This window comes from Papaver somniferum, chromosome 8, assembly GCF_003573695.1.
Source record: "Papaver somniferum cultivar HN1 chromosome 8, ASM357369v1, whole genome shotgun sequence".
Taxonomy (NCBI): domain Eukaryota; kingdom Viridiplantae; phylum Streptophyta; class Magnoliopsida; order Ranunculales; family Papaveraceae; genus Papaver; species Papaver somniferum.
Genome location: NC_039365.1, coordinates 8,102,260 through 8,117,413, shown reverse-complemented (window position 1 = coordinate 8,117,413; position 15,154 = coordinate 8,102,260). Strand labels below are relative to the sequence as shown.

General features: G+C 38.7%; 1 protein-coding gene across 1 annotated transcript; it reads right to left on the bottom strand.

The window, feature by feature from the left end:
- Positions 1–276: 276 nt before the first annotated feature.
- LOC113303083 (endo-1,3;1,4-beta-D-glucanase-like) lies at positions 277–6,922 on the bottom strand. Its single transcript, XM_026552076.1, has 7 exons — positions 6,771–6,922; positions 1,447–1,468; positions 1,133–1,250; positions 921–1,011; positions 730–819; positions 532–632; positions 277–396 (listed from the first exon to the last, which is right to left on the bottom strand). Exons 1-7 carry the CDS (start codon positions 6,916–6,918, stop codon positions 277–279), a joined length of 690 nt encoding a protein of 229 aa, XP_026407861.1. The 5' UTR covers positions 6,919–6,922.
- Positions 6,923–15,154: the final 8,232 nt, after the last annotated feature.

The following is a 15,154-nucleotide window of genomic DNA, read 5'->3' as shown; positions in this document are numbered from 1 at the left end:
GCTGCATCTTTGAATGAGTCACCAGTACTCAAAATAACAGTATACACTCACGCAAATCGAGTTTTAGCCATTTTACATCTTTTACAGAAAGCTACCTCCATGTAGAATTTGAAAGACCGTAAACATATAGTAAGTACACTCTGGCGGTCTGGCCTAGTACCAGCTCCAAAGAAAACCTTCTTGTGGTATGATTACCACCATTCATCAACCCTGACTTACAGTAGTAGCAAGCTACAAAGCACTTCTACGGCAAGAACTCCTCACATACTTAAAGAATCATTCTAACATGTCATTATGAGCTTCCACTGCACGCTTCACAACTTCTTCATTTTTGATGTTGTATCTCACAGTCCATCCGTGTCTAACCCCATTAAATATCTTTACAAAGCTATCCACCTGTTTAAATATATGTATAAAACATGGCTTAGTAAAATCTGAGAGATGGATAGAAGTGATTCGCACCGAGTCAAATCAGTCCTAATAATATACCTGAAAATTATTTCGAATACAGTAAAATTTTCATCATCTTACCTCAGCTTTAGTTGATAAAATTTCTTCAAATTTTTTCACAAGTTCCGGTGGAGACATGTGGTCAACTTCAGCTCTCAATATCGAAATAGGTACCTTGATTTCTGAATTTTCATAAGCCGAAACAACATTTGTTATTTCTAATAGCAATGGTGGTGAATGGCCAACAAATGCTTGAACCTTGAAGCAAACAATTCCTACCTTTGATATCATCAACAGTCACGAGTGAAGGATGGAGCATCACTATAGCTTGAAGATCAGCTAGCTTAGATAGTTCCACGGATACCTTTGCTAGAAACAGACCGAACAAAAACTGATTCAATTAGTACGTAACCCATGCCACACCTGACATTTTAACTGTAATTCCGGTAAACATAGAGATTAATCCTTACCACCCCTGCAGATCCCTGCGGCTCCAATTGCAGTAATCCCCTTGCTTCTTAGAGCTTCAATTACTGGTCTCGCTTCTTTAGCTGCATCTTCCTACAAATGATTCTTATCTTAAAAACAGAAGTTTGACCTTATATTTGAACAAGGAATGTATAAATGAAACTTATCTGAAAAAATAAAACAGAAGGATATAAGAAAACCAAAGTATACCAACCGTTAGATGGGACTGATACCATGTAACCATAGTCTTTTCAGGAGTAAAAGGATCCCCATGAAAGAAATTAGGAACCACGACATAGTATCCAGTGGCTGCTACTTTGTCTGCCAGCTTCCTGATATTAGAAAACGTGTATGTACGTTATCACTAGATGTGACATCATGTTTAACAGTAAATAGAACTTCTAAACTTATCTCAAGTTAGAGACTTTAATTTTATCAGACAGTAAGAAGGCTTCTAAATGGTTGAGTTCCATGTAAAGCAAAATAAAGCATTCAAGAGTAAAAGAGATCCAATTTAACTTGATATACCTCAAGTTAGGTGCTTCAAATCCTGCAAAAGATAGTTGAGATCATTAGTTACACGAAAATTAAAAAGCTATCTTTAATTCGAGTGAGTTAAACTATAAAGCATGCAACAGATTATGAATGATTGCAAATAAAACCAATAAATTACGTGAACCCAGATTATACTAACTCCAATACAAGCAAACCCATGAACGAAAACATCGAAAAATGAACAGCACATTTGAGGGTAATACACATAATTCCTAAAAAAACAACTAGCTCAGAACGCAAGCAGAAGCCATTGCAGAATACACCAATAGAGTACAATGAACTCATGGTGTTAAGTTTCGGTAAATTTCTGTGTGTTTCATTCATTCATCACTTCTTAATTTATACAAGACCAAACTTGGGTTACAAGACACAAACCCTAGTCCTACCGACTTGAGACCGATTACTTGGATCTCAAGTTTGCTACGTACGTAAACAGCCCATCTGCATGGACTATCCAGGTCGGTCTCAGAGTCCAGACCGACTACGTAGGCCTCAAGACACAGTCTTGAGTCCAAACACTACATATCACCTATATCTCCTATACCCCCCTCAAGACGGAGCATGTAGGTCACAAATTCCCATCTTGGACAAAAGACCATGAAATTGAGCTTTCCCTAAGGATTTGGTGAAGATATCTGCCAATTGCACCGCCGTAGGAGTGTAAGAAGGTGATATAATCTTCTTCAGGATAGCATCTCTAACAACATGACAATCCACCTCTATATGTTTTGTTCGTTCATGAAAAACTGGATTCTGAGCAATGTATAACGCTGATTGACTATCACACAGGAGCTCCATTCCATGATCATGACGAACCCCCAAATCACCAAGTAACTGTTTCAACCACTTTAACTCACAGGTTGCCGCCGCCATGGACCTGTATTCTGCTTCAGCTGAGCTCCGTGAAACAATTGGTTGCTTCTTTGTCTTCCAAGACACCGGTGAATTCCCAAGACGAACAAACCATCCTGTCAATGAACGTCTAGTCAAAGGACATCTTGCCCAATCTGAGTCACACCACCCTTGCAAACTTAGGGTACTATCAGAGTGCAACAAAATGCCTTGCCAGGATTCTTTTTCAAGTATCTAACCACTCGAAGTGCAGCTTCCCAATGTTCTAGTCTCGGTTGTTGCATAAACTGAGACAGCGTATGCACCGAGTATGTAAGATCAGGTCTAGTCACTGCCAAATAAATCAGTCTACCAATCAGTCTTCTATATTTCTCCACATCATCAAACAAATCTCCCTGCGCCAAAGCAAGACGATGATTAGTCTCCATTGGAAACTCAGCAGGTTTAGCTCCTAATAAACCCGTTTCCATGATAATATCCAATGCATACTTCCGCTGGCATATATAAATATCATGTTTACTGCGAGCTATCTCCAGGCCGAGAAAATATTTCAGTTTTCCCAAATCTTTCATCTTGAAACATTGTACCAAGTAGGATTTAAATTTATGAACCTCCACTAGATTATTCCCTGCAACAATCAAATCATCCACATAAACCAAAACATTAAGCTGCATGCCTCCTTTGGTCATAGTAAAAAGAGAGTAGTCTGAGTATGCTTGCCGAAAACCATATTTCTTCAAGGCTGTCGACAGTTTGGAAAACCAACAACGAGGAGCCTGTCTTAAACCATATAATGATTTCTTCATTCTACACACCATATTTGTCTGACCTTTGGCAAATCCAGGTGGTATCTTCATATACACCTCTTCCTCCAAGTCTCCATGAAGAAATGCATTATGTACATCCATCTAATGTACTTCCCAATTTTTAACTGCAGCGACAGCTAGAAAAGTACGTACCGTTGTCATTTTTGCAACTGGTGCAAATGTCTCTTTGTAATCCAACCCTTCAACCTGATGATTTCCAAAGATCACCAATCGTGATTTTAAGCGTACCAACTTCCCATTTTCATCATACTTCTCCGTGTAAATCCATTTACTCCCAAGTGCTTTCTTGCCCGGCGGTAACTCTTGCAATTCCCAGGTACCTTGTTCTTCCAAAGCACGAATTTCTGCTTCCATGGATTTTCTCCACCCTGGATGCTTCATGGATTCTTTAAAGTTACGCGGTTCAGACCCAGCTGTTATAGCTGCAAGATATTTCTTATGCACAACAAAGAATTTATCACAACTAACATAATATGTCAAAGGATAAGGCTACCTGAGGATGATGACTGTGTAGAATGAGGATGAGGTAGACTATTTTCCCTAATAATGTGCGTCACAAATCCTTTGAGTCTGCTAGACGGGATCTTCTGACGCTTCCCTTTACCCATGTCACCCTCAATCACGACATCATTGCGAGAAGCAATATTTTCTTCATGTTGTTCCGGAACATCTTATTGTATTCTCTCACCCACACCCTCAGACACAGCTGAAACACCAGCCCCGTCAGTGTCAGTAGAAACACCAGCCTCCTCGGTCTCGGCTGAAGTACCAGCATCGTCTGTCTCAGTTGAAACTCCACTTTGAGGAGCTAAGACTTCTTCGTTGTTGTCATCCTCACTCCAGTACTCATCAGGACTGGACTGGACCCTCTCAGCCGATAGACCTTGCACATCAGTCGCAGATGAAGCGTTAAATCTCGACTGCATCATCTCAGTCGCCATCGTACTCGATACACCAGCAGTCTTAAACGGGAATTGATTTCAAAAAACTTGACATCTCTTGACACCCGAAATTGTTTCGTGTCTAAATCATATACTTGCCATGCCTTTTTACCAAACGGATAACCAAGAAAGACACACCTTCTTCCTCTACTTGCAAACTTATCCCTTTTACTACTTTGATCATGCACATAGCACAAGCATCCAAATACCTTCAAATGATGATATGGAGGCTGTTTTCCGAACAAAAGTTCATAAGGAGTTTTATGATCTAAAATAGGTGTAGGCGTACGATTGATTAAATACGCAGCCGTCAATGCGCACTCCCCCCAAAACCTTGTTGGCAAATTGGCCTGAAATCTCAAATCCCTTGCCACATTCATTATATGTTGATGTTTTCTCTCAACTCTTCCATTCTGTTGTGGTGTACCTACACAGGATGTCTCAAACACTATCCCATTAGTTCGAAAGTATCCACGCAATTCATTGAACTCAGTTCCATTATCACTTCTAACAATTTTGATTTCTTTATTAAACTGACGCTTCACAAGAGCAATGAAGTTAAGAAATGTCTGTTCAACTTCAGTTTTGTTTCGAAGCAAATAAATCCACACACCTCTTGAAAAATCATCTACTATTGTCAAAAAATAATGTGCTTCACACGATGACGGAGTCTTATACGGACCCCATAAATCTATATCAACCAACTCAAAATTACAACTGGATTTACTGAGACTACTAGCAAAACTACTCCTATGATGTTTTGCTCGTGGACAAATATCACAAGCATCATTATTCTTCTTTATTAACCTACTCACTCCTTGTAACTTCTGCAAGACTTTTTCTGAAGGATGTCCCATACGCTAATGCCATAGCTCATATGTATCTCCACTAACAGCCATAACTTCAACTTGAGGCACACCACAGAAAATATATAGTCCACCTTGTCTCTCAGCCACTCCAATCATCCTCCTCGTTAACCGGTCCTGTATAAGACATAAACTGTTAGTACATTGGATAATACATCTTTTCTCATCAATAAGTTGTGTAACCGAAATTAAGTTACAAGTTATCTGAGGCACATAAAGCACATTCTCTAGTCTCAAACCCCCAGGAAGGACAACAGTTCCAATCTTCTCAGAGAGTGCATACTTCCCATCTGGAAGTCCAATAGTGCATGCCTTAATATCTTTTATCTCTATCATGTCATCCCTTTTATATGTGACATGATTTGTAGCTCCCGTGTCTACAATCCAAACTGTTTTATTCTTCTTACCTTGAAGCTGAGGCGTAGACTTTCTTGAGTTTAAAAACTCAAGCACCTGTTGAAGCTGTGTTGTTGTGACTCCGGTCAAACATGAATCTTCTGATGAGGACGCTCCGCCTGACTGCCTTGTGTCTGATATATTAAGATTGTGTGCTCGAACCTGGTTTCCTGCACCTTGTCCTCGACCACCTCTACCACCGGTAAAGTTAGTGCCACCACGTCCTCTACCATTGGTTCTCCCTCCTCGACCAGATCCTCTTCCGCCTCTAGGTCTATCTCCCCACCATTCTGGGTATCCAATACGTTGAAAACACCCATCCTCTGAGTGTCCATATCTACTACATTACTTGCAATGCTTGTTAGGATCATACATATTGTTAAGTTGACGTTGATCAGATTGTACTCTGAATGCCATCATATTGTCATGTACCTCCGTAGACATAGCTACTTCTCCTATACGCAGACGCTCCGAATTCACCATTGTCTGGTATGCTACATCTGTTGATGGCAACGGGTCTCTAGCCAATAGTTGTTCACGCACGGAACTATACACAGAGTCTAATCCAATCAAAAAATAATGCAGCAAGTCTTCTTCTCTCAACATACTTACTTGTGACGCGATATCACAAGTGCACTTTCCACACTTGCACTGAGGTACCTTGATGTATGTTACCATGTCATCCCATATCTTGTTCAATCTCCCAAAGTAATCAGCTACACCTTCTGCTTTCTTTTGTTTGCACTCACTTAACGAAGCTTTTAGCTGACAGATTCTTGTTCCGCTTACAACACAGTATCGTCTCTTCAACTGTGTCCACAGCAAGTTTGCATTATCATAATCTCCCAAGCTCGATCTAATTGATGAATCTAACATGTTTCTAATCCACGAAACAAGCATTGACTGGACAGCAATCCACTCTTCCAACTGGTCACTATCTTCAGGTTTTGTGATTGTTCCATCAACAAAACCAAACTTCCTTTTAGCTATCAATGATCTTCTTATGGATCTAGCCCATTCATCATAGTTAGTCCCCTTTAGAACAATCGGCGTGATAATGATACCTGGACCATCACTCGATCCTAGATGATAGACTGGATTCTTCTTCTGCATATCAGACTCTATATTTTTCCCTTTGGATGAATCTGGTTCACCATCCATTGTTTTTGTTTTCGTTTAGGTTTCTTAACCGGCTCTTGATGCCATGTTAAGTTTCGGTAAATTTCTGTGTGTTTCATTTATTCATCACTTCTTAATTTATACAAGACCAAACTTGGGTTTGTGTCTTGTAACCCAAGTTTGGTCTTGAGTCCAAACACTACATGTCACCTTCCTAATACATGGTATTATAAATCTCTAACCAATGTTAATTTAAGACATTTAAAAGGACAGAAATAATAATCAAAGTGAGGTACCAAAAACATCAGAAACAAGTAGAATTCCACGCTTTGAATCCAAAGGACCAGAAACATAGCTTTCAAGACCTCCAATATCTTCAACACATCCAATTCCTGAACTTAAACTAAGATCTGGTGGATTCTCACAACACTGTGATCCTACCATCTCTCTCTCTGTTCAAAACAAAACGAAACTTTTCTGACAAGTTACCCAAATTATGTGTTGGTAGTCATTGACTTTTATGTGAAAATGGGCTAGGTACATGTGTCCATGTTCTGAGAAAAGCTGGGGGTGGAAATAGTAAAAGTATCCTCCTAGTAATGTTGGCAGTTATTACAGTTAAGTGTACTCCAACAAGGGAGTTGGAGTTATCAAACCCCCAGATTAAGAGCGGGTAAATGCTTATAGTCACGGCAGTGAGGTCTTCTTGGTCTTTGCATGATGGGGTCAGGCGAGGTCGAAGCAGGTAGACTTTCTGTCCATCAGTAGTCTTCCACTTTTAATTAACTGGACTTCCAAGTGGACATTTATCTATTTCGGATATTGTACAAGTCATAGTAAAATAACATTTATCCTGGAATGGGTATTCCACAAGAACAGCTTCATTAATAGATTCACATGATGAGGATGATGATCTCGATATTGAAGCATAGTCTATGGAATAAACAATGGTCAATATATTCAAACAACTAATCTAACCGAGCAGCTAATCTAACCGAGCAGAAAGTAGTAGTTTTTTAAAATCAAAGAATTTGATTCAAAGTATTAGATGATGGTATGTAGTTTTTTAAAATCAAAGAATTTGATTCAGATGCACATCTGTGTTTCTCAATACAGTCAATTCTTATACAACACAATTTGATCGTTTCATCCAGCCAGTCTAATTATTTTCAACCATAAGAGGCAAGACTTTATGTGCTACGGTTGTGAAGACCTATTTGTTCAAGTGGCAATGTCTAGAGATCGAAGTTCAACCTACACAGTTTTGGGTTACAAAGTTCTTTTCCAGAGATTTTTTCAAGTTGTACACTTCAGAAAACTTCCGTGTTCAACTTGAGGGGGGTATTGGAATACTGTACGTGTGTGAGACTCCAAAAATTATCGTGGTTGAAGAGAAGACCGAGTCATGTTTCCAACTATCAAGGACTGAAATCAAGATAAGAGTAGAATGAGTCGGGACTGTTAAGATATTGTGCAATCTAGTTAGATTGCCTATCAGTTAGCTAGTCAATAGGTTATCTCTTTATCTCTTATCACTATAAATAAGAGAGTTCAATGTAAATGTAACTATCTCAGTATCTACTGTTGATCATAATATAATTCACCTTAATGGGGTTTCATCAATGGACGTAAGCGTTAATGCCGAACCACTTTAATCTCTTATCTCTTTTATTTGCATCTGATACTTACTCTTGTCATAAATCTAATCTAGTCTCTTTTATTTGCATCTGATCCTTACTCTTATGATAAATCTAATATTGATCAGTAGACAAAATCCTCGTGTTTATATCTGTAACATTTACTATACAGTGAAAATATTCTAGATCGAGTGAAAGTGGATTATCCTCTAATTGAGATAGCATTATTTTACTTTACAGCCGATCAGTTGATAAGTTGATGGTTCTTTTTCAGAAATAACCCAACTCTTAACAGAAAGGTGACAGAAAGGGATTCTTATGTATATATGTTTGATGATGTGCTCCGGTGTTAGAGCACCTATTTATAAAAAATGAGAAAAACTGAACTCCAATGGTCATTATTAATCGATATGGATTTAAAATCAATAACCATCGCAATGGATGGAACAGAACTCGGGATCAGAAGTTAAGGGTTCATCATGCATGTGATTCACTAAACAAGTTGAGCAAAACCAATAATAATAAACGGAGTAAAAACAAAATAGGGAATTTTAATAACATGCCACACTTCCAATTTCCGGTTTAAGAAAATGGTACCCTTTTTTTTTGAAAATTAATAAAATGTCACAACTGTTATATATTACGTCAGGGCCCACCAAACCGGTCTATATGTGTTGAACAAGTCAAGAAAATATGTCATCATTACCTATTTACCCTTCACAATCCTTAAAGACTCGTGAATCGTTAATTAGGAGAAAAGCGGAAAAAAGAAATTGAGAGAGTAGAAAAGCAGCAGCTGTAGCTGTTATTGCCGAGAACTAGATCGAGAAAAAGACAGAGAAATTGAGAGATGGGAATCGAGCAGAAATTGAAGATGGATCTGAGAATTAGATCTGTTGAGATTGTGAAGGTTCAAATTTAGAATTTGTTATGAAATTGCAGGTGTTCTTGGTGATTCAGATGAACAATTTAGAGTTGTTGTTGTCGATCTCTAGAAATGGAAGATGAAGAAGAATTGATGCGGTATGGTGATAAAATTGAACTGGGTTATAGCCGTGGATGATTGAGAATGAATTGAACATTGGGTTTGATTTGATAATTTTAGGGTTTGTCAAAATCAGGTTTAATTCATAGAATTCAGGTTGTTTTAAGAATTGGGTTTAGCTTGATTTTCATTTTTTTCAGTTTGTATGTTAAATTTTGTACTAGTTAATTAGGGTCTCTAGTTAATTGAGAAATCTCTGCCGATGGAGCACAATTTCTCCTTCTCAAATCAGCTTCGATATAGCCGATGTTGTTATATTTCAGCGATAGGTGGTGTTGGTTGTTGTCTTGATAGTTCAAGAACGGAACAAGATCTGGGTGTTGTTGATTGTTACATTAAGAAGACGCATGAGAAGATGGAGGAGTTTTGTCTCAACATACCTGCAAGTGAAGAAACTAAAATATAAAGGAGATGTTTGTATCCTTTATTTCTCGATTATATGCAAATGGAATTGATTGAACTGGCATGGGTGTTGTGATTGGATTTAAGAAGCAGATGGAATTCGAAAACTGTATTGATGGTGGACTAGATTCCGGTGAATGAAGTGGGGGTCCAATGCGAATTTGTGCAGTCAAGCTCGTGATCTAATGGAGCTACAGAGGTGCTGATCGAGAGAAGTCGTCTCAGTAGTCCAAAACGGTGGAGGAAGATGCCAACCCAGTTACCCAAGGTAATTGTCAATCTTAAAGGAGATTGACAACTGCAGTTCTGCCATGAATTTGTGAATCGTGGTGGAGGTCCGAGGTGGGATTTCGAATATGGTTTCGTCTACAACAACAATTGGGGTTTTGAGATGGAGCCGTGCTTATGGAGTCAGGAAATGGAAATGGTATGCTGCTAGATTTTGCAAGAAGACAAGAAACCTATGCATCTGACGGCGAAGTAGAAATGCATGCTATTGTCTGAGATTAATCTTTTCGGGAAATTGGGTTCTCAAGTTGGCTGTAGTTGGCCTGAATTGTTTGTCGTGGAAATATATCAGCTCCATGGAACTGGTGTTGGCAGTCGGTGATTGATTTGAGCTGAAGGTACTGTTGGGTTAGAGCAGTCGAGTATTAGCAACACAGAATTGTTGTTGTGATTGAATCTATGGTGGTGACTGGACTTAATATGGTCTGTAATTGGGTATTGCCTAAGCTGGTTCGGTAGGAGGTGTTGTTGGCAAGTCAAGCAGTGGAGATGGACTCACGATTTAACTCGGTAATGACTCGCTATGATGACTTGATTTAACTCAGCTGTAGTGAGGCGATTCGAGGGCGTAGATATCTTTTACTAAGCTGGATAACTGCTACCTATGCACTAACGGATGTCAAATGTGTGGCACTAAATAAATTCTGGAAAAAAAACGGGGACACTTTCTTAAACATGAAATTGAAAGTGTGGCACTTTATTAAAATCTCCAACAAAATATTAGTCAAGACTCCAGCCTATAGTCAAGATCCACATGGACAAGAGCAGTGAGAAGGGGCATACATTTATGTTAAGGTGAAGCAAAAGATGCAGCATGTGCTTCAAGTGATCGACGCCTTCATTGGCATCAAAGCTATGTTTGCAAATGAGGTAAAACCACAGCAATCAAGTATGTCTGTTTGCATTCCAAGGTTTGAGAAAAGATCTTCAAAAACACTGGTATAAACCAGCTTCCAGCTGAATTCCTTAAGATATAATAATATGAATGGTCGAAGCCATAAACGAGTTTCCTACAGAAAGGATTCAAATGACAGTTGTCGTACGACGTATTTAATTATGTTTCCTTCCATCTCTAACAAGTTTTATCCTTAAGTAATGAATGACCTTCTTAAATTTAGTTTTACTGAATTGAACATTAAGGACTAAATGAAGAAAAAGATCAAGAGTTGTGACCAACCAGTGAACTGAACTTAAGAAGCACCAAGATCAATCACTAAAGTGATCATTTGTCAACAGTTAACCTTACCACTTGCATAACTTAGCTCAGAGAAACTAGAAAACTACTTGGGAAGGATAACCAGCAGGTGGGTAATTCTAAATTGGCTGGTTAATGCATGACATTTGTTAGTTGACGGTCCTCAAGGCACTCCCCTTGAGGTCCAAACACCTCATCCCTGCTTCTTGTTATGCTAAATATGCTAAAATTTCCTTAAAACTGCAATTCGAAACAATACTCGGTTAGATGATAGTCCCACATCGGATAACACTATCTTGGAAATTGTGCACATAATAAGTTCGATTTGCATTCCAAATCGCCAATCAGCTATGAGTTGAATGCCCATCCTAATAGCTCTACATGAGCTATCAGCTATCCTAACCCCCCTAAAGGATAAAGTTATGTTGCTTATGCAACAACATATAGCCCTAGCTGGGCTATCAGCGAATGCTGTCCGGGCCGCCTCTTCATTTGTAGCTGATTGGTTTTTGGTTATGATTAATTATTTTTGCTTCTGATCGGTTTTTGGTTACCATTAGTAATTAGTTGATTTTGTTTTTAAGAAACTACGTACGTACCATCTATTATTTATTTTCTCATACGTGTCTCATGGAGTTTGATTAACAAGATTTCTTGTGAAACAAGAATTCTTATTCTGTTTTTACGAATGGGGTTCATTAGGTGCAGCAGGTTCTTTCTAAGATCTGGTGGAAAAGATCTAGTAGCAGCAAATACAAAGTTATGTGGAGGCTTACAGAGGATACTGAGGTAAATATATTTCTAAGATTACCCGTGAAATCCATCTTAGCTTGTAGATGTGTATGCAGTCCTTGGCGTAATCTACTATTTAGCTCTAAATTCATTAAGGATTACCTTGATCTTTCTATACAAAGAAACAACCCTACTCTTATGATTGGAGCTTTCGCTTGCAGTTCGAACCGTACTACAAAACCTCTAATTTACTCCACAGATTATGCTAAACTATCATTAGAAGCATCGTCAAAAGCACCATTTGATTCCGATACGTAGGAAAGATCATGCCTCTGAGGATAGAACATTATCCAATTGAATTTGACAAATATCTTGGGATTCAGATTTTGGGTTCCTGTAATGGCCTGATTCTGGTAATAAGGGAATGGAGGAAGAGGATAGCATTTGTATTCGGAACCCAACAACTAGAGAGTATAAAAGATAAAGCAGTAAGACTCCCAGATTTTCATCCCTTTTATAGATACGGGTTTGGTTACGACCGCAGCATAGACGATTACAAGTTCGTAAGAATTTCGGTTCAAGCTGATATCTATACATTAGGATCGGATTCGTGGGAAAGTATTCCAACCGTCCCTTACGAGTTTCTTGGTCCTGGAAAAGAAGATTCCGGCGTGTTTCTTAATGGAGCTCTTTCGGTTCAAGCTGATATCTATACATTAGGATTGGTTAGATGCTAAACCCACAGGTGAAACTTCCTCAGAAGTCGTTGCCTCTTTCAATACTAGCCATCATATATTCGTGGATGTGCCAACTCCTGAACAAACTCTGCCAAATCATCTACTAGAAGCTGGTCATGAACTGGTTATGAAGAAAGCAATGGCAGGGGCATAATGCAGTTTGATTACTGTTAGCATAATAGAGTCAAAATTAAGCAACTTTGGCAAGTAACTCGGGTGCTTATGCAGGAAAACAGAAATGGACAACAGATGGAGACACAACCGATAAGTCTAAGCGGCCGAAAATGACATGGGGTTCGATCTTTTCTGTGTTAACGGGTTTGATTAGTTATTTTTTGACTTAACAATATTGGCAGTTCTTTGTAATAGTTCTTACGATCACTTCATTTCATCAAATTTAGTTGTGCGTAAACTGGAAGGGCGCACCGCGCGCATGGGTATACCTGCATATGAAGAAAGCAATGACAGGGGCATAGTGCAGTTTGATTACTGTTAGCATGAGTCAAAATTAAGTTCAAATTTGGCAAGCCGGGAAGGGCCACAACTCATCCAGTAAAACGAAACCATTCAAAGGACTCTTAAATCAATTCAACAAGCTCTTAACCCAGTGCATACGCATCCGAATGACTTGATCACAAAGTTAAAAAGACTTCAATCTTATTTTTATCTCAAAACCTGTATTATGGGGGTTCGTTCAAAATGAGTACTCAGACTAGGTATGAAATTTGAGGAGAGAACATGATAGGAAGTGCGTGCAGGTAATTTGGGCAGAGAGTCCGTTGGCAAATATATATATAGGTGGGTAACTGCCTCATAAGCCATTACTTGGCTCCACCTTTGTAAATAAAACCTTAAGGTTTACTATCGAGCAAATGTAAAAAAGAAGAGAAAAAAATAATTACTTGTATAGGATATATATCGCCGTAGATAAAGTCACCCTGCTCACAAACTAAGCTCTGGGAACAAAAGAAAGTTTACTTTTCTCACAGAGAGTTGGATATATTTTCAACCAGCTGGTAAAAACAAAAATCTAATCGTGCACGTGACTTTTGCTTCAGAAATTTTGTCAAACTTAGCCGCCCAAGATGACATTGAGTTCCCTCTTTTCTGCGTTAACGGATTTGGTTTCTTGTTCTGATTGCGGTATCAATTTGTTCTAGCGTTAGAACTTCCTTAAAACCGCTATAACTTGAAAATAATAGTCCCACATTGGAGAATGTGATCTTGGTAACCGTGTACATAATAAGATAGATTTAGCTGGTTTTTTCTTTCAAGAACGAAAGCGAATGTGTAATTAGAGAAGATTACACTTTTCCTCAATCACGCATGAGAAAATTAAGTTGCAGCAAAAGAAGTCATGTTGAGCCTTCAAGTTGAAATTCAAGAAGACATATTTGTAAGGTTACCTTTGAAATCAGTTCTAAATTGTAGGTACGTATGCAAACCATGGAATCATCTGCTTTCTAGCTCTAAATTTGTTGGGTATCACCTTCAGCATAGTCTCCAGAAAAACAACCGTATATTTGTAAGAGTTAGAATGTGCTTCAAGTGATCGACGCCTTCATCGACACCAGAGACGACTACTAGAAAAGTATATAAGATTGGTCTTTACTCAGAGAAACTAGAAAACTACTTGGGCAGGATAACCAACAGGTGGGTAATTCTAAATTGGCTGATTAATACGTGACATTTGTTAGTCGAACTCAAGGCACTCCCATCCTTTGAGGTCCAAACACCCCATCCCTGCTTCTTGTTATGTTAAAATTTCCTTAAAACTGCAATTCGAGACATTACCCTGTTAGATGATAGTCCCACATCCGAGAACAGTATCTTGGACATTGTGCACATAATAAGTTAGATTTGCATTCCATATCGCCAAACAGCTATGAATTGAATGCCCATCCAATAGCTCTACATGAGCTATCAGCTAACCCTAACCCCATAAAGGAGAAAGTAATGCTGCAATCTGTGCAACAACAACATATAGCCTAGCTGGGCTATCAGCGAAACACAAAACGTTGAAAATGCTATCCGGGCCTCTTCATTTGTAGCTGATCGGTTTTTGGTAATGATTAATTATTTTTGCTTCTGATCACTTCATTAGATTCGAGCTTAGTTTATAAATTAAGTTGATCGCAAGTTGGCACTTGATTATTTCTGCATTCATGTATAGTATTTTTGCATTTTGATCACTTCATCTAGGTAATCTGGCAGAGTGCGTTGGCAAGTATTGGGTCAGCTTCCCCATTTGCCGGTTCTTGGCTTTGTCCTTGTTAAAATCTTACGGTTCATTATTGTCATCAAGCAAAAGGGTTCATAGCTGCTCGGTTAGATTAGTTGTTCGAATATAATGATGTGAACCCTAAGTAAACGTTCTTCTTGTATTGGGATGAGGTTCTTTGCAATTATCACCGGAAGTTCTTCTTTATCACTCAAGTACGCGTACTTTAGGTGGTCTGGAAGCGGCTTCAATTCTAGTTTCGGTGCTTGCACAATAGAATGCAATGGAACCTCATTAGTTACGGGTAAAGAAATATAAGAAATATTACCCAGTTTAGCTTCTTGTAATGTTGTTAAAGCACCACACATCTCCACTAGATCTTTGGCTAAGTCAACGTCCAGGTTCGGTTATCCATGAACGTCC